The following is a 27,788-nucleotide window of genomic DNA, read 5'->3' as shown; positions in this document are numbered from 1 at the left end:
TTCGGTACACAAAATGAACGCAAGCGAATTTTTTCATTGATTTCTTATTTCGTAGCAAAATCCATTTGATCGAAAACGAACATTCATTTTAGTTTAAAGTTATAATAAAACCTAACCGTCTCACGATCACCGAGGACGGAGGGAAACTGCAGAATATCTTGCTCGTGTCTGCACTGTGATAACCGTCCACGAGGAGGCCGCCGAAGCCGAGTACCCTCTGCCGGTAGAAAAAAATAAAATTGACAATTGATGAAAATCAAATTCAAACCCTTGCATAATTCCCTCGCGGCGAGCACAGTACGTAGACGTACATTAAAACTAGAAGCAACTTATCGAATTGAGATTTCGTCAGTCATTCTCACTGCTACTGTCAATTGGCGCGAGTCAAACTCGACAATGACCCTTCGACCCGTACTTGGCTCTGTACTCTGGGAGAATTTCTTCCTGGATGCGTTTATTCATCTGTCGAATCAACGTTTTATGTCGTTCGTTATTCTTCGTACGCTCCTTTCTGCCCGGACGGTGAACGACAAACGCATCGTTCAATATTAGGAATTGGTAGTCGAGAGCGCAGAGTAGCCAGCCCTGAAAAATCATGCGAATAATAAAATGAATGCAGAAAAATGAAGATTGCCAGCAGAGAAATCAACGAGATGAATTTCGCTGGTTGAGTATTCGCCAATTATTGGTTTTTTTCACGTCGTCAAAAGACCCAAAACGAAGTTGCAATTCTTCGAGGTTTGACCAAATTATAGAAGGCAATATTTCAGCTTAGGCAAACAAGGGAAAAAATGGACTGCAACGTTTTTTATCACGATCAGAGAAAAATTCGAAAAATTCGCTTCCGAAATTGGCAGCTCCGTTGCACCATGATGGTGTAAATATACTGCACTCACTTGTACCCTCCTGTCACTTTGGCCATCCCACGTGACCCTCTCGTCGTATACCGGATCATCAGCCGTTCCTATGTACACAGGTTCCCAGTGTTTGAACCGGCCAGTTCTATTTCCCAGGGAAGACACTTCGAGATATTCAGACTGCGGCGTGAGTTTCCATGCATTGGCATGGGGCACAGCGTGGCAAGATTTGCATATACGATCGTGAAAGGGAAAAGCTTTTTCTGCGTTCAACATCTCCACCTGCAATAAGTCGTCACTCTAACTGAAGCAAACATTGTCTCGAAAACCATAAATGTGGTGGTATCGATTATCGAAGTAGTAAGAAAAGCTTTCGTAGCTCGAAGTTCCTTGCTCCCCGTAGCCTTCAATTTTCACACCATTTCTATTTTTGTCCCCTTCTAATTTTTTCCTACTTTTCGTGTACCGAAACCCATCAAAATCGACAAAAGGTTTGGAACATTGGCGGAATATGCGCTTTTCAATCGCCATTTCTTTGTTCCCTTTTAAGGGGAGGGTAAGGTCTATTCGGTGGAAAAAAGGCCCAATTTTAAGAGTTTTCTTTAGACGTTACAGGTAATAACAACTCAATTTTATTGACTGTGACATGATATTACAATATGTGAACAATATTTCCGGAATTTTTAAAACCCGAACATTAATAATTCACTCGATGGTAGCAAATCTTCGGAGGCACTTCAGAAAAAAGTTATCCATCGGTGAAGAGTACAAATGAAAATCTATTGGACTGATCCTTTTGAAATTTGGCATGGTATTTTCTTACACAATTAACCAGGTATCGACGAGAGGATTTTTTTTCGATTTTTTGCATTTTTTGTGGCACTTGGAAGTGAAAACACTGATTTTCATGCAAAATTTCAAGAGGATTGGTCGAGTAGATTTTGATTTACAGTGTTCACCGGTGGACAACTTTTTTCCAAAGTGCCTTTGCTATATACCATCGAGTGAACTACTGATATTCGTGTTTTAAAAATTCCGGAAATCTTGTTCACATATTCAATTATGATGTCACAATCAATAAACTAGATTTTTATTATCTGTAGCATCTAAAAAAATTGTTGAAATTGTTTCACCGAATTGAGGTTACTCCGTAATTCGTTGTTTTATTTTTTGTATTCCGAAAACCCGCTTTTTTCTATTGAGAACTTATTCGACGATAAGAAAATGCGAATCGTATACTCACGAGTTCGGTTTTGCTTGATGGCACAACGCCGTCTTTGAGGACCTCGAAAGGAGGCAGCACGAATACTTTTGGATTCTTTTCCAAATATTGCGGTTGATCGTTTCTTCTAATCATTTCGAGGAATTCTGTAGCTAAATTCGGACTCGGATACATCTCGATATCGGCCACGAGAATGTAATGAGTTAGCGCGGCTTCCTTTGCAATATTGCGACCCACGTTCACGGGATAAATGAGCTCTTCTTTATTCTTGAACGTTTGAGCGTGGGAGATTTCTTTCCACGGTGCACGCTGCTTGCAGTCGTAAGCTTTGGAGAGAAAATCTTTGCTCGGTGGTACCTGAAGAAAAGCAAGAAAAGCATTGACATTCTTTCTTCAAAAAATCGGCAATGGCTCTTATCATTTTTATGATTTATCGAGAAATCTATGAAATTTTGAAAATAAGCGAATTTCGAGCCAAATCTGCCTATTCTTTTAAGGGTTCCTGCTGGTTCTAGCTTAAATAGACGGCCAAAAGAATACTATTTTCACGATTTTTTTTGATAAATTATAAATGGGGTATTCCATATCAAGTGGGCCACCCCAATTTTTTACAATCTCTAAATGACTTCATAAATTTTTGATGTGTCGTTTGAAGTGTCAGAATTATCTATAAATAATTTCAAATTTTTAACTCCCGACTGCCCGCAGGGCCAAAAGACGGGAGTTATGCGTTTCACTGCGATCAGTGGGTGGAGGGATATTCCTTTGTCGCCAGTTTTCTCGAAAACGGTGATAGTTGTCTTAACCAATTTTGTGCTTGTCCTTCTGTGAGTGGCAGAGAGTGTTCTAAAGCAAATTTAATCAAAATATATTGAATATTTTCCTTTTTAATTGATATTTACGCTATACTCAGTTTAAATATATCGCATCATATTCGACTATCGACTACTTCACGCTGTTCTGGATCGCCTTTCATTCAGCTCTCAGCAGCTATTAGCGATCCGCACTACCGATGGCGGCGCTCGTGTCCCACGGAAATATGGCGCTATTGAAGTGCAATTTTGACAACAATTATGCATAATTTTTATTAGTTTTTTTTCCTAAATTATTTCTGGAATTAACGACACAAATGCAAAAAAAATGCACCACTGATTTGTTACTCTTCCAATTTTTTTTTTCTATTACTCAACCCATGAATCGAGACGTCTGCTGTTTGTTGTGGACACTGCATGTGAAACGGAGAATGCACGCTGATGCGAAGCTAATAAACAAATTGGGAAACTTGACAAAAGAAAGACTTATTGTGTGCAGGACACTGAATTGTCGGATATTCAGCTCACAGTGATGTTAAAACATTGTGTCACATTTTTGGACATTTTTTCTTGAAGTACATGTTCAAAATATACAGTACTTATTAGGACAGTTAATCATTCATTTTTTTCTTAGTACAACGTGTACAATTAATACGACGATCGAAAAAAAAAAATCGACAATTTCATTAACTTTTTTTCATTCAATAAGACTGATTTGATGGTATTCTACAAAAAAACCAAAAAATAACGATTGATAGGCAAAAATAAAGGAAGAAAACTCCCGACTGAAAAAATTATATAGTGTATTGAAAATTTGTAGTAGAAAATCAACTTTGTAAAAATAATGTTTTAAAAAAACATTTAAAAAACTCCCGACTGAAAAATTGTATAGCGTATTTAAAATAAAACGAAGTCGAGAAAAAAATGAATGTTAGAAAAAAACAATATTGTAAAAAAAGGATATGCGTTTCCAGAAAATGATTTTTTCTTAAGAAAGTTGCAGTAAACTTTGAAAAGATTTAAATAAAAATAGATTAATAATAAGATAGATAAGAAACCATTTAATACAACTCCCTCGAGATTCGATTTTTATGGTTAATATCGATTGATGGTAGTTAAGTCATTTATATATGAAAATAAAAATTTTAATATAGTAATTGTCGAAGTTGAATGATTGTACAAAGAATGAAGGTGATAATAAAACAAAAAATTTTACACACAAACAACTAAAATATGTTATAATCATAATGGAGTTTAATATTTTTCGGGAGAAGTCTCTAATCAAATCATTGAGTAAGTTGAATGATTGTACAAAGAATGAAGGTGATAATAAAACAAAAAATTTTACACACAAACAACTAAAATATGTTATAATCATAATGGAGTTTAATATTTTTCGGGAGAAGTCTCTAATCAAATCATTGAGTAAGAGTTAGAGACATCTCCCGAAAAATATTAAACTCCATTATGATTATAACATATTTTAGTTGTTTGTGTGTAAAATTTTTTGTTTTATTATCACCTTCATTCTTTGTACAATCATTCAACTTCGACAATTACTATATTAAAATTTTTATTTTCATATATAAATGACTTAACTACCATCAATCGATATTAACCATAAAAATCGAATCTCGAGGGAGTTGTATTAAATGGTTTCTTATCTATCTTATTATTAATCTATTTTTATTTAAATCTTTTCAAAGTTTACTGCAACTTTCTTAAGAAAAAATCATTTTCTGGAAACGCATATCCTTTTTTTACAATATTGTTTTTTTCTAACATTCATTTTTTTCTCGACTTCGTTTTATTTTAAATACGCTATACAATTTTTCAGTCGGGAGTTTTTAACTGCTCAATTTTACTCACAGTTTTTGCTTTTTCGTTTTTTTTTTTCAATTCTCCGTGTATTGAAAACTAATGGTCACACAAAAAAAATGTCAAAAGATAAAGTTTCGGTTTTTGCACATACTTTCTAATAAAACAACTTTCTTAATGGTCCACGTTAATTTTCGCGTAATTTTCAACAAAATTGAAAAAATTTATTTTTTCTCATTGAGAAGGACACTTTTTAGAAAGCTGGAAATTTGAGAAGTATTTGTTTTCGTTGTCTTCAAACCACGAAAATATTGGTACGATGGCAAATCAATATGTTCACACCGTTTTGTGTGTTTTGGCAGAAAAAACTGCGAAAAAATATGTTTTTATCGGTTTTTGTAAAAAAAAAAATAGTTCCAATGAAAATTTCAAAATTCATATGATACGCGCTAAAACCATAGTCACAAAGAACATGCGGTAAAATTTTGGTAAGAATCGGTTGAATAGTTTCGGAGATTTTATCAACGAGCCGTCCAAAATCGTGATTATGAGAAAAACGCGTTTAATAAACATCGCTCAAAAGTACACTTACTGTTATGCAAGTGTATACTTTCAAAAAATGCAATGAAAAAAATCAATTTTTTGAAAATTCTGATTAGGATAGACCCCTCAATTGTAGTCAATGCCAGTTCGAGTTGCTGCTAAATCTTCCTGAACTCGGCCTTTTTTTAAATTAGCAGGCTAAGCTATGGTCGGCTACACGGAGAGACTTTTATACGAATATTTCGGATGAATTTGCTAGAAAAATTTGCTATGTTTTGTAGCAGCGCTGTTCTATATCGCCATTCCATTACATTTCAACAAAGTGCATAGTAATTTTACATAGTAATTTACATCGAACGATGAATCGATATCCAACTGTCACTCGTGTCTCTGGCGAAATGTTAAAAATTGGTAAATTGGACTGGACAAATTGCTTGAAATTTTACTATGTGCCACTCCTTAATTTTCATGTTTATACTAGCAACGCCTCATATAATCGGTGTACGCATGAATTTTACTATGTTATTGAGCAAAATTCAGTGCGGTAAAAGGGAAAATACAAAACTATGCAATTTTTCGTACAGCACAGAGAAACGACTGCTCTGTTATCTCCTAAATTTTCATCAAATCATTTCATTATTTACTATGTTTTTTATCAAAATTCGCTCGGTCATCATTTTTGATATAGTACAGCTCGTTATTTACTACGAACCGTGGTAATGGTTCCCCGAACTTTTGCATTATCTGACACACTCCGTAGCGATTATTATTATAATATCGATGTGGTCCGACGTTACTATAAAAACAGTAATTTTTGCTATAAAAGTCTCTCCGTGTAGTTTTTAACGAAAAAGTTAAGAAGTCGATGAAAAAAAATGCAGGCTTTCAAATCTCAATTTTGCTTCGACTGATGAGAAAAAAACAACTCGAAAAATGAGACTCGCCTTTTCGAACGGTGCGTGTTTATTCTCATAGTACAGATGAAACGAGACCAACTGTGAAATGAGCGATTTCTGAGGGGAGCACCTTCTCATGTATCCGATCGAATCCATTGTCTGCTGGAAATCTGTTCCAGGTGCATGGAGGGCTACCGAGATTGGGGCTTTCCATTTGTCGAGTAGCGGTTCAAGGTTGTCCAGAAAAGTAAAATCTCCATTGGTCGCGTAGGTTACGCTTTGCCAGCATCTGAACCGCTTGCTCATTGGCACATAATTGTACAGAACTTTGTATTCCTTCTCGTGACCTCGGAGAGCCTCTCTTTGTGTGAGCGGTTTGTCGGTGCATTTTATAGCCTGTTCTAGCGTCAGAGGTTCCACCCATTCAGCTTTCGGAGAGAGCGATGCTCTTGTCGACCGCTGCGGAAACGAATAGTCCGAAATGATGACTTTGCTGATGTCAAATGATGGCGTCGAGAGGTGCAATTCAATCGTTCGCATTAATTTCAGTTGCTGGGCTTACGCCATCCCTTTTTTGACAGCGCTCATTTTCATGGGATCGTACAAAAAAAACTCATAAATTTGATCCTAGTGTTGTACAAAGTCCCTCAAGTTCGTCAACGAAAAGCTTCCTTTCCAGCATGAGATCGTGTAACTTTATTGCGTAACGTAAACTGGAAGCAAAATTACCTCCCTCGGATAAATTTTATCGCTGCACTAGAAGTAAATATTTTTGGGTGTCGAAGTGATTACAAAGCGGAAAGTCGACGAGATGGAACGAGGACGAACTCGATGTTTGTATGCTTCCAAGGGCCAACGGCTGATAATGATAATAACCAAATCTAAAAGAAGCGTAGATAGTTCAAATTTTGTATTTACAAACGCTATCGTGAGTCGTTGTTGATTTGTTTTCGATGGCGTCAAGCGAGAACGACGCAAAAACTATGACGAATTTAATCATTGTAGACATAAGAATTGCACCATTAAATAAGATACAGAGACATGAGATTGCAGTGTGAAGAAGCGAGCCACGTCCGAAATCGTGCGACATGGGCAAGCCCGCAACTGTAAAAACGCACACACATAAAAAGCGGACTCGCGGGCATAAAGAAAAGTGAATCCTAGCCTTTCTCCCAACTCTCTTCAAACCCACAACATTGACGTAGTTTCGTGACGCAGTCCGTGACATAGAATGATGGTTTTTTTCACGATCTTTGTCATTCCATATTTGGAAAGTGACTTCAGTTTTTAAACAAACTCTTGAGAAAAAAACCACCGTACGCTCGACGGTAGTGTCATTCCGCTCAAAAAACGTAACATCGTAGACGTCAAAAAACATTTTTTTCGGATCATTGAATTCGAAATTCGTTGAAAGTTGACGTAAAAGTATTCAGAGAAGGAACGAAGAGGAAAATATTCACGAATCTAAAAGATTTATCATTTTTTAAGGTGCCCGAAGCATCGTATTTTCTAGGTGTCTAAATTGCATCGATTTTTACTTCCTAATTAAAGATGTAATCACTTTAAATTTATGTCAGAGTTATTAATTCAAAGTTGTAAATCAATTTTTTCAACTTATCCTTTGGCGAATGAAATTACAAGCCAACCAATTAATCGTGGATCCATCACTGACTGAACCCCAAATTTCATTCGTCCCTGGCTAGAATACTATAATTTTTCAAATAAAAAATCGCTTCAAAGAGCGCAGAGGGAAAACACAACGGAAAATCGATCGAGAAAAAAATATTAATGAAAAGACAGAAGGCTATGACAGGAATGGGCCAAGCCAAGAAGAAACATGCAAAATGCCGAAGTAAACAAACGTGCAAACGCGCGAATCAACCCTCCGTGGTCCCCGGGGGTCAAAATGACCCCAATAACAACTTTAATCTAGAATTTTTTAATTATCCGCGCCCGAGGAAGCTGGTTAAAGCATTGCCAGAGTTATGATTTTTTTAGTAAAAAATAGTTTTTTTCTAAAACACGACCTTGGTATTAATTTATTTTGCTGTTTTGAAAATTGGATAAAATTTTTTTCCATGATATTCTCATTCGGAAAGGTTCAAACTAATATCGTGAATTTTGATGTGTCGTTCGGAACGATACTGACGACGCGGTGAGCGTTCAAACATGGCTGGGGTCATTCCGACCCCGTGCGAACAGCACGTTTTTTCTAGAATGTGTGACCACGAAGGGTTAAACAAACGTGCAAACGCACGAAGTAAACATACGAGTGCTCGTTACCAATTTCGTTCGATCTTTAAGATAATATATCTTTATTACTAATAAGACAATCGTTTCGAATTTTTTTCCAAACTTTAGTTACATATTCAATTGTTATTGCGTACGTTTTTCATAAACTTCGTAAAAAGCGTTCATTCGTTATAAGAAAAAATAATCGATTTTTTACGCGGTATAAATAGTTTTTTTATTAAAAAAAAAAAAAAAAAAAAAACAAACGAGTTTAAAAAAAAATTGTATATCAGTTTTCTGTAACCTCTCTGTGGTTCAAAAATCCTGAGAATAATCATTTTTATGCCAGTTTCTTTTTTTTTGTCCACCATCTAATATATAACCGCAACATCACTGCTGATAATTCACTTCAACAAAATACTTTAGTATATCGGTTACCACGTGCAGAGTATAAGTTAAAAAAAAAATTGATTAAAATTGATTGTATGACAATCGAAATGTGATTTGATTGAATAAATATGAAGTAATTAATTAATTAATTAATTAAAAACTATATGGTTACTTTAACCAAATCGGCTTTATTAGATCAACTATTACGTGTTCAAGTTTAACTAAATTTAATCAATTTTAACACGCATTTTCGTTTACCACATTCAGTGAGTTAAATTTACTAATCCTCTTTTCAGTTAAAAAAAAATTGATTGTAACAATCGAAATGTGATTGGATTGAAAAGATATGAAGTAATTCATATTAATAAAACTACAAATCGGTTTTATTAGATCAACTATTACGTGTTCAAGTTGAACTAAATTTGATAAATTTTAACACATTTTCGTTGACCGCATTTGGTGAGTCAAATTTACCAATCCTTTTTTTCAGTGCACAGTCCCTGTAACCCTGTGTATTTTTCTTCATATTTAAACGTGTTTATTTGAATAACCAAGAAGACGAACCCTTTAAAATTTGACACGGGTGTCAGTCGACCAGCCATTTAAACTCTGTGTAAATTTTAAGACTTTCTTAAGAAAATTGTTTCGTGCATGAACTACCTTAATCGGAGTGAAAAAGTTCGTTCGGAGCACCGTCGCTCTAGATGAGCAGGAAATGAAAAGGAAAAGCTTTCTAGTCCGCGTCAAAATATTTATCAATACGCGCGGAGCTTCGTCATTTTGATCGAATTGCATTTCCGATCCGTCAGCACGCTCAACAGAACGGGCTGCCGCCGTCAGGTCGTATTTTTGCAACGAGACGGCGCTCTATTTGACGTCTACGCATCGCGCCGCATTCGTACTACCGTACCGACCCGCAACCGTCCCGTTTTGCGCTTGCCGAAACTCCAACGAGGCCAGACACGAGTCTGCTGGCGACGAGCAGATTCCTCATCGATTCTTTCGATTGCTCATCTACTCGCTTTTCCATTTTCGGGATAAAAAGATTTCTGAACTTCACACTCGTTAATAATTTACATTGGAATCCGTGTGCGCACGCTCATTGCGTAACAATATTCGTCGGGTTAGCTGCTGTCAAAAATATATAAACGTGGGATAAACTCGAAGATATCGCTCTCTAGATATAAAGTAATACTTGGGAAAAATGAATCTTTCGGTTATCGTTAAACTCACTCCGGTGTTTGGAGAGGCCAAAGCTTCCGGGGTAGCGAAGACGACGAGCAAAACGAACCGAACGAAAGAACGAAGTATTTTCGCACTCATCGACACGACAGGAAGCTTCGAACTGTATTTTTTTGGCAATTCCGTTTCCTACACTTTATTACCTGAAAAACTGAGACCGCTTAGAAACGTCAATTTAAAACGAGCTTCTAGTGATATTTGAACTCACCTGTTACGGTAACAACCCATGTTTCTATTTCGATCATCAGACGATAAGATTCTTAATACCCAAGCTTGGGAGCCGAACGATCTCTCATTGTCACAAGAGATTCCGTATTGACATGTGTGAAGTCAGCTGAAGATTGGAGTTTATAAAACAAGCATATCGCTCACACCGAATACATAAATCCGCGACTTTCTGCGAAGGTTCGTTATGATTTTGATGAGGGAATAGGAAAAGAGGAAAGAAAAGGAAAAATAAACTGTTTCCGCGTCGTTCTCGCCAACGTTCGTTAGTCACGTGATGAGAGACTCTCTCGTAGCCAATTCGAGAGAAAGTCTCATAACGCGACTGTCGAAGGGTTAAATTTCCTTTATTGAGATTTCGATATAAAAATCGTGTCGATGAATTTGAAGTAAAACTTTGGTCAACTAGAACCAAGCCGTAAGATCTACTGATTAAAGATGCTTGGGCACAGCAAATGTTTCGGCACTTTTGCCACTCATAAAAGAAGTGGGTGTTGTTTTTCTCCGCAGAAATTGGATCTGAAGGATGGTTCAGTTTTTTCGCGTCCGTCTTCACTCAAAATCTGGGATAATTGCATTTCCAACGTTTTTCGAATACTTCCAAAATTTACTTCTTTGATAACAAAATAATGACAATAGTTCAGATGATATTGCGAGTTTACGCTTTTTTTATTTTCAGTATAATCTCCGATGACGTTGATTTCTTGGCTTTTTTTAAATTCTGAGTAGAAAATCGCAGGCGATTACCTGACGAACGATTCGTCGAATCGATTCGGTCGTTCTGGATTTTGTATTGGGATATACGAAATGCAATATGTTCGTGAAAATAATGAGACTTTTTTATCACTTGTCACGCCGTGGTCACGGTTCATATAACCGAACGTTTGGTGCCTTAGCGATCGAGTCACCTGGAACTGGGCAAGTGCACTGTTTTAAGATCTGTGAATCGAATACTTTCTCGTCAGACTTTCGCCATTGTGTAAATATTCCCTTGAATGAACTAAAACATATCCGGTCGGGACAAGTTTCTGCAACACTCAATTACAAACGACTTCAAAACGATGATCGCGTTTGAGACATTTTTTTGGGGTTCACTGCTCATTTCGAGAACAATCATTCAAAAAAACGACGACCAACGAGCTTGACTCATCTCATCAGCAATGTAAACTTGTGCAAAATGAACGAATTGCCTCTGAAGAATTTCCAGTATGTTTACTGTTTACGATTTACGATGTTTCAAGCTGCTTAGCAGCGCCATTGAAATAAATGCGTGGAAACTTGGAACTTCCATTCCATTCCAATATTATCGACCGAAATTGCTCCTCGCGTCAATTTATCTTCGGACCGGACAATCGTTGAACCAACAGTCGAAAACCCAACCGCGAGATGGTGCAACACGAATTTTTCCAAGACCGATCCGTTCGTACCGTTCGCGTACCATCTATGCGATCTGTAGGTAGAAACGTCAAGCTTCTTGATCGATCGAGATTCCGTTCGGATTAAAAAAAGTTCGTAAGTAAACAAATGTAAACAATAAATAGATTGGTCGCAACAAATCAATTATCTGTCTCTCTCCTCTCGAGTTTGAATAGACCCATCGATTATTTTCAAACTGAACTGGTCTCTGCAGTAATTGGCAATTGTTTATTTTGATTTTCACAATTTCAAAAAAATTGTTCGAAGAATATCAATACATGATGAATAAAATATCGAATCCTGGCATTTGTTTTTTTCTTTTCTCAAGCCGCTTTTTTTAAGAACGAAAGTGATCCAACAGATGATTGCTTCGGGGATACGCGTGGCAGCCCCGAGGATCAACGGGAACGACCGAACTCGAACGATGAGGAAAATCTAAGCGGCAGTTGAGCGCGGAACCTCGTGCGACTCGTGTCGAGTGTTTCAGAGTGGATTCAAGGAAATTTAAAAAATACTGTTCGGTAAGTACTGTGCAATCTTTTTTTCTCCCTTTCATTTCTGACGTTCTTGACTTCGAATAGCATCGAATTGCTCGTCTTTACCCCAGTAATCTCATCCCAAAGAACGAATCGGTCATTGTTTTCTTTTTTTTCTTCCGTGTCCTTCAAACTTCGACGCATTACTATTCTTCCGATTGCAAACTTCGAGAGCAACCTGACACACGTACTAACTCATCTGAATAGGAAACGTTGTGGACAGGCGATGGTCTCGAAATTAAAAAATTGCAGTGAATTCGGAAAACAACCGTTTCGAACTCAAGACAATGGAAAAAGAGGAGGTTAACAAAGTTACAAATTCATCTTCACTTCCGATTGTTTTGACCGAGCAACTCGCCTTTTCATTCCGTTATCTTTATCACTAAACACAATTTTCGGTAGATCAATCGAAGTAGTTTAATTCGGCAACACCCAAACTGATAAGACAAAAGATTTTCATAGAAAAGTAATCCACATTCGATTCGATGTTTCCTAGTTTTTCAAAGACATATTACGATCGAGTGAAACGCTTGATCGATGAATGCGTAGAATAGATTTCGGTAGATGAATTGTTGAATAAAAAAATGGGCTGACTATACCTGCAAATTGAAATGTAGCGCTGCACAAGGGAACACAACGAGCAACTCACTTTTTCTGCATTCTGAACTCAAGATGGAAATAATCCGAATTCATGAATATTCAACCACACAAACGTACAAAAACAATGAAACGAACAGACAGAGTTTCACAAATTGTTTATTTTTCTTGCAATTCAGTGAATTCTTTGCATCGATGAATCATCGGTTCGATCGAAGAGCGACGAAATTCAATCGAAAAAACAAACGAAAATCGGTCGTACCAGTTTCTGTTGAGTTTGGGAAATACAATCGGCGTGACGAATTTATTTGAGTGAGTGTTCGAGGAGAACGTGTGAGCTGTGATATAGTAATATGCAAATGAGGCCCATCGGGAATTAGCATCGATAAGACTTCGTTGCCGTAATGTGTGGCGCGTCGATTCAACGGGAATTCATACAATTTAACAAATAAATGGGGGAGACACTTTCTGCCGCGTTTCCCTTTTCCCTCAGGTTCCAGGCATTTTTTTCTCTCTCAATGGTCGGCAAGTTCGGTGACTAAGTTGGTGAAGTACTGTAGCAACAGGTAGCTCTTTTTGCGGGCGCCCACCAGCCGTAGTACACACGCGTTGCTGCGCACCGCTGTAATCGCTGAATAACTCCGACTGGCGATAAGCCGGACTACTGAATTTCACGAATTTTTTCGTTCACCTTGATTCCAAAGACGCCGCGAGAAGCCGAAAAAATACTTGGGCAATTTTGCTGCGCGAAATGATCGAGTTCTTGCACTGTGACACTTACATTGTAACTGAGCTCGTACGGACGCCCATTTTTTCCATTAAATTCTTAATTTTCATGATTCTCTTCGAAGCTGCTTCGTCGAGCGCTATAATTTGAATTACGACAAATTCAAGGGACGGACGCAAACGAAGTTTTAGATTTTCTCAATCCTCCGTCCAAATTGAATGCTTTGTAAACAAACGGTTGCAGTATTCGCGTAATATTGATTCGAGGACTCGGATATTTTAAGTCACATTCTTACGTAAGAGCCTCGAGGAGGTTTCTGCTCATTGGAACTCGGTTGGGACACGAACGTGGGTTTCCAGTCGGCGGTTTGTGGCAGATTTTGCGCTTTTATTTTATCCAGCAATGATTCATCATAATCATAAAGACCGTCGAATACACGCGCGCGCGCGTGTTTTTTCCAGTGTGCCTAACACACGTGGACAAACATAATGCGTGTGGAAAGGTCTCGTGATGGTGCACAGTGGCAGGTGGACAATTTGAAAATGTGCTTCACCATTCGAGCCGGAGGTAGACTCGCAGACACACACGCGTATGCAGATACACAGAAAATTCTTTCGAGTAGCAACGTCAGCTGCAACCTGCAACGGCTCCTGAGCCAGTGCACTCGGGCGGTTATCGTATCTCGCGTTACAGCACGTCTAAAAAGTAAAAGTAACCGTTCACACCCTGGCAGTCTCTTGGCACCATGATAATCATGAGAAATTCAAAAAAATGCTGTTTAATCGAGAATAAAATTCAATGAAATTCCACTCGCTCGATCGTTTATCTTCCAGAATGCCTCGTGGTACTTGGGATCCATTATTTTTCCGGATCGCAACTTGATCGGCTACCGGGCTCTCCGCGCTTAAGTGATTTTACTCGGAGGCGATTCGTGACCGTTTCACCGGGATACTTTTGTACGAAAAATTACTGTTTTTGTAGCAACCTTGGACCAAATAATGAATAATGAAATGATTATATTTGATGAAAATTTAGAAGATGACATAGCAATAATTGTGCTGTACGAAAAATTGAATAGTTTCGTATTCTCCTTTTACCGGCGCACTGAATTTTGCTCAACAACAATTTCAGCAATTCTCCAATTCCGTTCCCCGTCGAATTGCAATTCGTAGTTTATCAGGCTGCATCGATACTTCGTGAAATAAAAAACCGGTGAATTACGAATGTTTTTTTCGTTCGTTTCGTTGGACTCCAACGTTGCAAACTTCGGGGTCGTAAATTTCAGGCAGTCGCTTTGTTTACGAGCGGACTTTGTGTTCGCGGACGTTTCAAATTTTAGTATACTGAGCTGCACCGTCCCAAAAGAAGTAAATCTTCGTCGTAAAGAAGATTTACCTATTTTCAAATGGTGTACGTCAACGATACAAAAATTTTAGACATTTCACCGAAGGCACGAGTGACATTCAGATATCGAAAAATCGTTCGACGTAAAAACGTCACAGGCCTAAATTTTGCCTGTCCTGCACAGTAAAATTTGACAGAACTCCTCTCGGCCCCAAAATATTACTGTGTACTTTGGTCAAATGTAAAAGAATAACGATATATTTATCCCGAATACTCGTATAAAAGTCTGTCCGTGCTGTGTTTTTCTCGTGAGAATTTGCCAGGCGTCAAAGTGCAGCAGTGCAAATACGCTGCGGTCTAAAGATTTTTAAATGAAATAGAGAAAGACTTGATTAACCAGATACACGATCGCATATCGTGATTATTCTCACTCTCCATTCTTTCGTCGTATTAATTTGAGATTTCACGAAAGATTCACTCGCTCATGCGTCAGTTCGTTATCCCACAAGGTGTATTCTTCTCTTTCACGCTCTGTCTTTATGCCACCATGTGATTCAAGCTTATATCTCCTTATCGGCCCCCGTGAGGTGTACGAGAGTGGAACGAAACGTTCCCTCTGCGACCGCACTCCTTGGCCGGTCCCTCGCAGACACTCCTCACTGCTCCAGGAAGGTTTGCGCTCGGTATAGGAGCGAACAAGAACGTTACTCTTCGCTCTCTCGCGTGTTACATTTCTCATATGACTTGGACTTTTCTCTACACGTTACACACGTCTCCCGATCCCTGTACAGGAACCTTGCAATTAAACGAGCTATTATCTTCATTCGTCTCCCTAGTCTTTCAGTTCGCACGCTCCGTTCTTCTTTCTGCCATTTTTTTCTTTCTTGTTTCATTAAATTGAAGCAAAATCGTTCCACACTCAAATTCGCGGAGGCACAATCGCCTGCTTTCTCTCGCTCGGAGATCCATTTCCAACAGTCGAGCTGCGTACTCGGAGATTATCGGGGCCAATCTTTGATTGTTTGAATTCAATCGCCGAACAATCATTTGGCTCGTGGGAGGAGCGCAGCAAAATGTTCGAACTTGCAGTACGTTTTCTCCCTAAATATCTCTTTCATTTTTCTACTTTTTTTTCCACTCAATGAGCAAACCAATCCTCAATCACCAAGGCGAAGGGTCAAGATCCTGGAAAGTTGAAAATCGTCATTTCACGCACGATTTCAATACGAAAAAAAAAAAAACAAAAAATATTTCCCTTTGATTTTTTACTCGAATTGCTATGACTCAGTTGACATTTCTGGCCCCATGTTTTCAACGTTTTTTCAACGAGTTCCTCGATGATCAACGATCTCCACGGAAAGCTTGTTCGTAAAATACATTAGCGTTTAAATCGGTCCTGGATGTTGGGAAAATCAGTCTTCGCGACGTTGCGAGAGTTGCATAATGATTACGATGTTATTCACACTCTCATTTATCATTACACAGTCCTTCTCCCCTAATATATGTTAGTCACAGCTCATAGTCATAATGGCTAAGACCACCGGAAGTAACCGGTTGGTCATATATCCCGCGACGAATGTCGAGTTTGTTCGCGTTGGGGAATATCGTGCAGACAAAATTTGAATTATATGCATTTTTTTCGAGGGGTTCCAAGCACCCTCCAATTACGGGCTCTATATTCATACGGGGAACAAAAAGCGGACGAAATTATTTACGGGAAAATAAAAACGAATGACGCATTCTCGTTAACCTTAATTCCCAGTTTCTATCGTTTCCTACGATACTTCTAGAAGCGATAGGTCAATACGGATTTTCTGTAAGTAAAAAAAAACGGATGTTTTGGACCATTCGGTTGAAACGGTTTCGAAACATTTGTTAAAACTTTTAAGGTAGATCATGCGATTTTATTTTACGGGTGTCTAAAGTGGACCGATTTTTTACACTTCCTAATTAAGGATGTAATCACTTTAAATTAATGTCAAAGTCATTAATTCGAAATTGTAAATCAATTTTTTCGACTTATCTCTGTTGGCGAATGAAATTACAAGCCATTAATTTATCGGGGATCCATCGCTGACTGAACCCCAAATTTCGTTAGTTTCTGCCGAAAATATTATGGTTTTTATGTAAAAAATTACATTAGAGAGCGCAAAGGGAAAACACAACGAGAAATCGATCGAGAAAAAAGTATTAATAAAAAGACAGAAGGCTGTGAGAGAAATGGCTCGAGCCAAGAAGAAACAAAATGCCGAAATAAGCAAACGTGAGGTTAAACGAGTGCTCATTACCAATTTCGTTCAATCTTTAACGTAATATATCTTTTTACTACTAAGACGATCGTTTCGAATTTTTTCCCAAATTTTCGTTACTTACTCAGCAATTGTTATTGTACACTTTTTCATAAACTTCGTAAGAAGCATTCATTCGTTAAATGGAAAGATGAACGATTTTTTAAACATAGTTCCTATAACCCTGTGTATTTTTCTTCTTATTTAAACACGTTCATCTCAATGACCAATAAGACGAACCCTTTAAAATTTGACACGCGTGTCAGTCGACTAGTCATTTAAACTCTCTAAATTTCAAGGCTTTCTTAAGAAAATGGTTTCGCGTATGAACTACCTTAAATAAAATCCATCAGTGTCTGGAATTGTCACCGGTTTCAATTGACATGATTGAGTGAAAAATCTTAACGGAACTAACAGTGTTTCTTACCCGCGTTTTCCTTTGGCATGAAAATATACAATTATTTGATAAATAATTGACTGGGAGGAGGGAACACCATAAAACGATTCGTGAAAGCACCCTTTCTGTTTTAATTTGTAATTTGCACAGTTGGCTAGTCGCAAAAGAGAAAATTGAGCTATTCTGTGTATTATAGTTTTAAAGCGCAACGAGAATACGCTGTGTGTCTACTCTGCTGAATACAATAAATTAGCTATATGTACACATATATACAGGAAGAGTGCGGAGCAAGACGGTGATTCGCTCTCACCCAAACTTTTGCACAATCGTGGAGCAACGCGGTAACGTATTTACTCTCATTCTCATTAGTCGTGATTGTTCGTACAGCACATTGTGTATGATATTGTGTATACAAGCTACGATTGCAGACACTTTTATACGAGGACATTAGGCACTCTCGAGCTCCCCTCTTTCGCCATACAATACTCTCCTCTCTTTCTCTCTCTTTATGCCCCTTCGTGAGTGTGTTAATTGTCCTATTTGCCCCGCTAACCTGAATTGACTGTTCCGAGAGAGAGAGAGAGACGAAATAAAACTGGATACATTCTCCCTATCATTTCCTTACATTGTAACCGAATAAACAAATTTGGAGGATTTTTGGCCGATTAACGAAACAAAGACGGTGAGAAATGATAATTTCGAATTGCATTGAAAAAAAAAGTACTTCAATGATTTTATTCGCTTTTTGTGAATCTTGCTCCTCGTCATTTGTGTACAGTGCGAAAGATTTTGCTTCGATTCCTTCAGGCACCTTAATTTTTGAGGAAAAACTGATGAATTGCTGCCTGCATGGTTTTATCATGCTTTCCAAAATGACTTTGAAGATAAAATAATGCTAAAAAGTGTTTGAGAAACTTTTTGCCAGTTTCACATTTTGCTACAGTTTTAGTTGATCGTACAGAACTGTGAGTCGAAATTTCTGTATTTCTTCTGGAAGACTTTGTACGTATTTCTCGGGAAAATCCACCGACAAATGAACACGAGTTTAAAGACGGAATTTGAGCAGTTCTTGAATAACTCAGCTTCGAAAATAACAATCGAGCAACAACGCGGTCCTAAAAAAGTGATTGGCTCCGAAGCTGGGGAATAAAGCAAGTTACATTGCAGTCTTGAGGAAATGCTGTTTTCACTGCAATTTTTCATTACTCCATTCGCTTGCTTGATAAAACTTTCGAACGTTTAATTACCTTTGCATGAAGGAAAAAAATCGGTGAACTGAAAATTGAGGCGCGTTGAAGAAAAATCGTAAATTTCAAAATCCCTTGCTCCCCGCATGAGTCATTTTGTTCCCGGAAATTCAGCCTGCGCTTGCTGTTGTCGAGATAAAGTTTCCGGAGGCCATCAAAGCCTTCGAAATCTCTCGCTCTTCACTATTTATACTGCCCACACAGAACATTGTTCTTCGATTCATGCGGATCCCCACCTGTGGGAGAAAATTTAACGAACGAGCGAGCCCTGAAATCGTTTCGTGGAAACGTCAAGTATTGATAGTTTACCGGAACATCTAACCATTTTGTTATCTCCATTATTATTCTTCCGGTAGACAAAACTCCATCCAGTTCTAGGAAGTCAAAATCTCATTCGTAAAAAAGTATAGAAATTGAACAATTTTCTTCGTTCCCATCATCGAACCAGTAAAAATTTTGATAAAATTAGTATTTTTTGATGAAAGCATACTTCATCATTAGACAAGGTCCAATAAATATTTGTGATTCCCATTTATGCACGAAACGATTTTCTTAAGAAAGTCTTGAAATTTACACAGAGTTTAACGATGTATGGTAAAAAAGTCTAAATAATTAGAAATTGATCAAATTTGGTGATGATGTTCTTCAACATCAAGTGCGAAAACACAATTTTTTCAAAATTTTCTTTTGCTTAGTTATCGAGTAATTACGCATTAAGGAGGGTGGATCGCGACGATACAATGTTGCCATGCTAAGCCATGTTAAAAATATAAAGAATTTCAAAATGATAAGAATTTTATGAAATTTGGTAAATGTATTCTTTAAAAATATATAAGACAATATAAATTTTTTTTTAGATTTTTCTACCACATAGCTCTCAAGTAATTGAACACTAAAGTTCACGTGTATAAGCATAGAGTTTACATATATACAGTTATACATCTCGTGCATAAGAAGTTCGATTGAACGCTCAATTATGCGATAACCATGTGGTAAAAAAATTTAATACTTGAAGCCAAAGAATGTTATCACCAAATTTGATCAAATTCTGATTACTTTGATTTCGTGATCCACCCTCCTTAAAGCAGATTTCTTATGCCCGGAATGTATACCTATATATACATATGGAAACGCTATGCTTATACACGTGAACTTTAGTGATCAATTACTCGATAACTGTACAGAAGAAAAATCTTTAAAAAATTGTATTTTCAAATTTGGCACTAAAGAATATGTTCACCACATTTTATAAAATTCTGATCATTTTGAAATTTTTTATGTTTTTAGCATGGTTTAGCATGGCAACATTGTAAGCCTGTACCAAATATCCTTAAATGGGTAATCAACTCAATATTCTAATCAAATTTTCATCAAATAATCAAATTTTAAAGGGCTCGTCTTGTTGGTTAATGAAATAAATATAAAAATAAATATAAATATGAAGCAAAATACACAGGGTCATAGGGACTATGGGTAAAAAATCGTTCATCTTTCCATTTAACGAATGAATGCTTCTTACGAAGTTTATGAAAAAGTGTACAATAACAATTGCTGAGTAAGTAACGAATATTTGGGAAAAAATTCGAAACGACTGTCTTACTAGTAATAAAAATATATTACGTTAAAGATTGAACGAAATTGGTAATGAGCACTCGTTTAACCTCACGTTTGCTTATTTTGGCATTTTGATTATTCTTGGCTCGAGCCATTTCTCTCACAGCCTTCTGTCTTTTTATTAATACTTTTTTCTCGATCGATTTCTCGTTGTGTTTTCCCTCTGCGCTCTCTAATGTAATTTTTTACATAAAAACCATAGTATTTTCGCCAGAAAATAACGAAATTTGGGGTTCAGTCAGCGATGAATCCCCGATAAATTAATGGCTTGTAATTTCATTCGCCAACAAATAAGTCGAAAAAATTGATTTACAATTTCGAATTAATAACTCTGACATTAATTTAAAGTGATTAATACAATCCCACGGGCATGATCTACCTTAATTTTTCACTAACAGCGATTTTTCTTGTTTACTCAAAGAATGCTATTTTCTCGAATGTTTCGTAACCGGCGTTTCTTCATAGTGAAAATAATGCTAGAAAAATTTGTTCAAACGTTTACGTTACGTAATTTGATATTTCGTCCCACGTGCTTGCATGGGCTAGAAAGCGCACATTGCACACTAGGATTGTATATATTTATAGCTCGGAATGTACGAGAGATGAATACTCGTCTCGATGACAACGTAAATGATGACCGTGATATCGTGCACGAAGGTTGCACCAATTAATATCAAACGATTACGCTGCTAATTCACGTTGCGCCTTCTCCAATCTTCTGTAAAACACGTACTGAAAAATGTAAAACCGAATGAAATTCTATAGTCATGATTTCGTTGATAGAATTGTGCTCTCGTCATGAATTGTTGGATTGATCGAAGCCTCAAGTGACGATTAACCGTCAGGTTTTATCGGTAGCCGTAAAATGTCACGAAATAAATGAAATATTTTCTTAAGGGCTCTATCCTAATTAGAATTTTCAAAAAATCGATTTTTTTCATTGCATTTTTCAAAAGTATACACGCATTTAAAAGTATCATACCAAAATTCATAAAGATCTGAGCAGTCTAAGTGTACTTTTGAGCGACGTTTACTTGGCTGTCTAAGCGCGCTATTTTAATTAATTAATTTTATGTAATTATGACCATAGCTATAGCGCGTATGATACGAATTTTTAAATTTTCAGTGGAACTATTTTTTTTTTTTGCAAAAGCCGATGAAAAGTGCTTTTTCGTAATTTATAAAAAAAATACGAAAACTGAGCAAAATAAAAGTAGAAAAAAAAATTGTGTATTTTAAGAGTGTATTTTTCAGGCGTACCACTTTTTATATCCATATTTATAATTTATACCGGTCAAAAAATTCGTGAAAATAGTTTTTTCTCACTCTGAACGAAGCTTTCCAGGTACTTTTTCAGAAATCGACGAAAGAAAGCAGCAAGGAAATGTTGAGACGAAATAAATGGATAGTGATGATTTTTACTGGTTTTTTCACGACTTAATATTCGATACCGGAAATTTACTTTGAGAACCAAAAGCTCGCCTGCATTCGCCTCGTAATTTTGAGGTTTTATCCATTCTACATTTTTTTTGAGAACGAATTCTCATGCTTCGTATCAGCTGTTGGTTATCTAAAAAAATCATCACTCACAAATTTTATCGTTGAAAGTAGCGTGCGTCACGGCTTTTTGATTCCGAGCAATTAACTGTCATATATATGTGCAGATATTGCGCGCATTAACGTGGGTATAGAGTTACGACGCGAGGGACATCGTCACCTCATCTCAGGTGGCCTTGGTGACCAATTTTTCTGCCGCACACAAGGAAACGACTCAATTTTTCAAGTTCATTTTTCTTCGTGTTTCTTTCGATGTGCGGTTTTATCATTAACCACAAATTCGAGTATCACGATGCTAAAACGTATCATGAAATAATAATCCAAAACCTTGATCTATTTACAATGATTTTACGTCGGCTCGATCCTTGAGCGATTCGATCGAATGATGAATGACTGAAATGAAGATTTCACTTTTGTAACGAGTCCTCTCGAAATGGTCTCCAACGTTTAGAGAGTTTTATTCCAGAATTTTTGTTTCCTCCAGTTATATCAGCACTCCTTTGTTTCTCGTATGAGTGCCTCATTACGTTTCGTTGTGCCCAACGATTCACACGTCAAGAAAAAAATAGTGACCTTTTCTAATTAGTATAACGAAAGAAACGAGAATGGGAAAGGATAAAAAACGAACACGATCACGTTCTCACTCACGAGATCACAAAAGAAAACATGTTGATACTGAAGAAAAACTCGAAAAGATGCAACAACAGATCCAGATTCTGTCTGATACATTGCTTTGCCTCGTTAATAAGAAAGATCTGGAACACATTAACGAAAAATCTTCAGGTAAGAATTAACTGTCATAAGAAGACATTGAAACACGTGTTTTTTCCATACGAGAAAACATGGTACGTAATCCACACGATTCACGTACGCCTAATGAGGGCAGGTAGCTCAAAGAAATAATATTTCATCTCCATACAAGAAAAATATAGATCGGGTTTTATTTCAATTAGAAATAACCTAAGCCTAAATAAGGCCAAAGAATATTTATTGAGCTTAGAATAAATAGTTCAATGTACTGAGATAAGAAGCCTTACGTTTTATTTCCCAGTTCATGACTCCAATGAACAAAACGATCAGGCCCTGGAAAACAATTTGACATCGAAAAAAATTGTGACAACTCAGAACTAATCTTCAATATAGACAGAACAGGAGAAGTCATAAAAGAAACAAAAATTGACAGTGAAATTTTGGAGATCTTAGGATTAAAAATCTCACTGTTAGAAGATTCTGAGGAAGGAGTCGACCAAATCAAGCTCATTGAGTATCTTTGTGATACGGGCAAATTAGTGTCAGATATTTTTTACCAACACTCAAAAACAAGAAAGTCTTTTATCACTCCGATTATGAAAAAGAGTGTAAAACCTTTAATTGAATCCCTACAATCCGAGGAATGGCTATTTTGAGGGAAATTGGCTGATCAGATCAAGGAAGCAAAAACTATCGAAAATGCGTGCCAAAACTTGAAGATACAAGATAAACAATTTAAAAAACCCAGCCAAAGACCACCACTCCAGGGAAACTACAGGAGCCCGTCTGTGCAATTCAAACAGTCGGGTGCATACCACAAGAAACAATTTTTCCACCTGAGACCGAGGGCTCAATCCCGATCGTACCAACCGCCATATCGAGGCAAAAGTCGATCAAACAAACAACCAACGAAAAAATAATTGAGGTAGGATCCATAGCGGGTCGACTACGTTATTTCAAACACGAATGGAGGAAAATAACCTCAGACGAAAACATTATAAATTACATAGATGGATCACATTCAAAGAAACTCCGTATCAAATTTACCCCCCTGAGCAACGAAGCTGGTCGAATGAAGAATCTAAACAAATAAAAAGATTATTAATGAAAAATGCCATAAAAAAATGTGGGAACTGTAAAGATCAATTTATATCTTCCTTTTTTCTAAAACAAAAAGCCAATGGGACTTACAGATTTATTCTAAATTTTAAAAACTTGAATAAGTTATAGATCCTCCACATTTCAAAATGGAAGACATAAAATCAGCAAAAAATTTAATAACCCCGAAAACATTCAGGGCTTCATTAGACCTCAAAGACGCTTATTTCTTGGTCCCGGTACATGAAAAAAGTCGAAAATATTTGAAATTCTTATTCAATGGCCAACTATATCAATTTTCCTGTTTACCATTTGGTCTGTGCAATAGTCCGTACATCTTCACAAAAATTATGCAACCAGTAATGCATGTATTGAGAAGCAGAGGATATCTATCGACTATCTACTTAGATGATATCCTCATCGTTGCAAAGAGTTTCCAACAATGCAAAAAAATAGTAATCAGTTCAAAATCTTTTATAGAAAAACTGGGTTTTGTTGTTAATGAAGAAAAAAGCTGCCTGGTTCCAACTCAGAAATGTAAATTTCTTGGTTTTATAATCAATTCCGTTGATTATACCATTAAACTTACTGAGAAAAAGAAAACTCAAATAAGAAATCTGATCGGAAAGTTCACAATAGAGAACTCTTGTAAAGTTCGAAATTTTGCCTCTCTACTTGGAGTTTTAAATGCAGCCTGTTCAGGCGTGGCATATGGCTTAGTACACTGCAAAAGATTGGAAAGAGAAAAATATCTAGCGCTAATAGCCAATAACGATGAATATGAGGGTAACATGCTTATTAAGAATAAACTAAAAGAAGATTTGTAATGGTGGAAAGTTAATAGTACAATCGGAAAAAATCCAATAAGATCGGCAATATATACAATTGAGATATCATCGGACGCCTCGTTGGAAAATCAACCAATGGCTGGTGGGATAATCACCAGAAAAAATGTCATATAAATTACTTAGAGCTTTTGGCAGCTTTTTTCGCACTAAAATGTTTTGCTTCAAAGCTTCGAAATTGTGAAGTCTTGTTGAGAATTGACAACACAACCACAATAGCATACATGAATAAAACCGGAGGAATACAATTCCCTACCCTAAATGAGTTAGCGCGAGAAATCTGGTCTTGGCTATAGAGGAAAGAAAACTTTGGGTCTTTGCGTCCTACATCCCGTCGGGAGAAAATATTCAGGCAGACGCAGCATCCAGGATCACAAATATAGATACAGAATGGAAAATCTCTAACAAAGCGTTCAATAAAATAAATAAGAAGTTTGGACCAATGACAATTGATTTATTTGCAAATTATTTGAATAAGAAAGTTGAAAAATTCTGTTCTAGGCTCCCTAATCCTGATGTACATGCTGTAGATGCATTTACAATTTCCTGGACAAATGAGAAATTTTATGCCTTTCCTCCTTTTTCAATAATTTTGGCAACCTTAAAAAAAATGTATAAACGACAAAGCCGAGGGGATAATCGATCAAACGAGCCCGCCGAAGACGTCTCGTTCGAAGATGATTACTTCCCTCCCAGAAAATGATACCCAAAACGACCCAGTAATCATCAAATCAATGTTAACATTTTTTTTATTTTTATTTCTTCAAAAAAATGAAGTCTCTAAAATAATGAGGCGCTCATACGAGAACCAAAGGAGTGCTGAAATAACGGGAGGAAACAAAAATTCTGGAATAAAACTCTCTAAACGTTGTGGATTTGGGCATAGCTGATATGCTACTACTGTTAATCATCTTCGAACGAGACGTCTTCGTATAATATAATATATTATATAATTCAATATAAATGTTGATTGACTCTCCCGCGACGCTGAAGTTGGCAACGTTCAAGTCCACCGAAATAAGCGAAAATAGCATTTGCAATTGACCAATTTTTTGTTTCACGAATCATCGGTGCAGACTGAAAATCTACGAGTTGCAAATTAAGCAGGTAACAGAATTAGAGAATAACTGGAATTGTTAGAGAGTTTTTTCACCTCATTTCGTTGGACTTCAACGTTGCAAACTTCAGTGTCACAATTCTCTGTAGACTTTTTAAATGGAACATTTTCCATAAAATTCTTCCTTCTCCATGAAAATATTTGCGCCATAATCGTGCTACGATTATTCGAGTGAGTGCGCACTGTTTCATATAGTGATTAATAAAATGATTCAATTAAGAGATCATTCCAAGCAAATATAAAACAGTTTTATGCTCTCTCATATACGACGAGAGAATTTCCATCGTCCCTCGTTCCGTCTGCACTGCAGCTACGAAGAGAGAAAAGGAGATTCCATCGTCCTTTCTTCCCGCGAGACGACGAGGGTCGTTGTCCGCTCTTCATTGTTCGACGTGCCGCACAATTTTTCACTCTGACTTAATTTCAGTCGTTTGTCCGGGCGACTTTTCGCTCGAGGACCAAAATTCTTCGAAAATTACAGCACACCACAATTTAAAAAATAATGTTACATGATTTTGTGAAAATTTCTCATTCGACCCGGCAAATTCCACCACGTTCGTGTCATCGCTATTACTTAATCTTCCGATTAATTTACTTTGAAAAGGAATGACTTCATTGAATCATTCATTTGTAATTGGAACACAAATCTGCTCGAATCATCACCTCGAGTTGTCGGCATCCCAGCTCCTTAATTTCGCCCCTTCGCTTACTCCCGGGGCTTGTTATTGCATCATGTGTTCGGATACGTGTACTCGATCGACGACGTAAGAGACCAGACCCCCTTGGGGTCGACGACGTGACACGTAACCGGTCCGACCCCAACATATTCCAACGCAATCGCGCTCCGTAACGTACTAGCCGCCTTCGTGTACGTAAACACATTTTACCTCCGTACGATACACGTCAAATATCTACATTTGGCTGGGGGAAGACCGGTGCAGACATTGGCTATCCAGAGCCATCGTAAATCTTTTGAGCTCGATCTCGGAAACGGAATCGTCAATTGGTCCGCGTCATATTTCCACAGGAATGAAAATTTTTTGTTTTCAGTTGTCTTTTACCAAAATTCAATTGCCCAGCGATCGTTCCTTTGTCAAATGATTTACGCGGAATATCCGAAGTCGGTTGGTTCGCAAATCGATCCTGTTCGCGAGAATTCGCATCGTTGCTTGTTTCGCGTTCGATTTCGTGATAGTGAAACAAGTTGAAATTTCATATCGACGAAATAATTGGGATTCTCGGGATCAAGTTTGAGCGGATATCGCAGATGAATTAGCTCCAGGATCCAGAAATTTATGAGTAGGATCGGTTTTTGTTCGGATCCATCTGTGGAGTGAAATTAGACTGAAAAGTCCCGGACGCCGCGTGACTTCCGGACGAGGATTTCTGTCATCGCCGCGCGGAGAGTCGAACTTGCCTGCCAACGACTGTGCCATTTATCACAGCCGGCTGGCCAATATCGGAACGTGAACTGCGGTAAAAGTGGCGGTCCTGCGGGGTCAGCGACCGTGATGGGGAACCACCTCTTACTTTCACGGTGACTAACGAATCGAGACAGAACCAGCAAGAACGACTCGTAGCACCAACGGCATCGTTCGACGTATACTCGTGGACAAAAGATTAACGGAAATGACGTAAAAAAGAAAAAACGAAGGCGATCAAGAGAATTGAGAATGTCGAGTGACGACACTCGTCTCGGTAGACTTCTCTATATAAAACAAACCGACGCTCGAGAACCTCGAGATTCTTTGATCGCGATAACCATAAAACTCCCACAAAACAATAGGAATAAAACCAACTTTCGTTTAATTCCGTTTTGCTAAACTCGTTGAAAATATTCTTGCGTTAATGTTCTCGCGACGGTTGCGCTCGGTTGGAAAAATGGTTCGTCGAATAAACAAGAACCGGAACTGAACGAACTCGTCTCGTGAGGTAATCGAAGCGTGTCTCCTTTCCGGAGTTCCGGCACGATGAAATAAAATCATGTCGCGCCCACCAAACACAGACGAGTTTCCTGC

At 37.5% G+C, this 27,788-nt stretch overlaps 2 protein-coding genes across 8 annotated transcripts in view; one reads left to right on the top strand and one right to left on the bottom strand.

Moving 5' to 3' along the window:
• Positions 1-25: 25 nt before the first annotated feature.
• On the bottom strand, positions 26-11,725 carry LOC122409036 (beta-1,4-glucuronyltransferase 1-like). Of its 4 annotated transcripts, none has more exons than XR_006260590.1 (7): positions 10,221-11,718; positions 10,004-10,155; positions 6,197-6,607; positions 2,101-2,436; positions 897-1,139; positions 312-585; positions 26-217 (listed from the first exon to the last, which is right to left on the bottom strand). XR_006260590.1 is itself a non-coding variant. In XM_043416246.1 (7 exons), exons 1-7 carry the CDS (start codon positions 10,255-10,257, stop codon positions 127-129), a joined length of 1,296 nt encoding a protein of 431 aa, XP_043272181.1. In that variant the 5' UTR covers positions 10,258-11,725; the 3' UTR covers positions 26-126. The 4 variants fall into 4 exon arrangements, 3 of the variants coding, with proteins under 3 accessions (XP_043272181.1, XP_043272180.1, XP_043272182.1); XM_043416246.1 differs by lacking the exon at positions 10,004-10,155 and adding an exon at positions 10,156-10,163 and having other exon boundaries at positions 416-585; positions 10,221-11,725; XM_043416245.1 differs by having other exon boundaries at positions 416-585; positions 10,221-11,723.
• Positions 11,726-12,023: 298 nt separating this feature from the next.
• Positions 12,024-27,788, top strand: part of jar (Myosin heavy chain 95F jaguar) — a 32,045-nt gene continuing 16,280 nt past the window's right edge. For all 4 annotated transcript variants that reach the window (XM_043416230.1, XM_043416228.1, XM_043416229.1 and 1 more), the window contains exon 1: positions 12,024-12,174. The gene's annotated coding sequence lies outside the window, so the exon portion shown is untranslated. The remainder of the gene's footprint in view (positions 12,175-27,788) is intronic.

This window comes from Venturia canescens, chromosome 4, assembly GCF_019457755.1.
Source record: "Venturia canescens isolate UGA chromosome 4, ASM1945775v1, whole genome shotgun sequence".
Taxonomy (NCBI): domain Eukaryota; kingdom Metazoa; phylum Arthropoda; class Insecta; order Hymenoptera; family Ichneumonidae; genus Venturia; species Venturia canescens.
The sequence above is the reverse complement of the archived record's forward strand: the minus strand, read 5'-3'. Positions and strand labels throughout refer to the sequence as shown.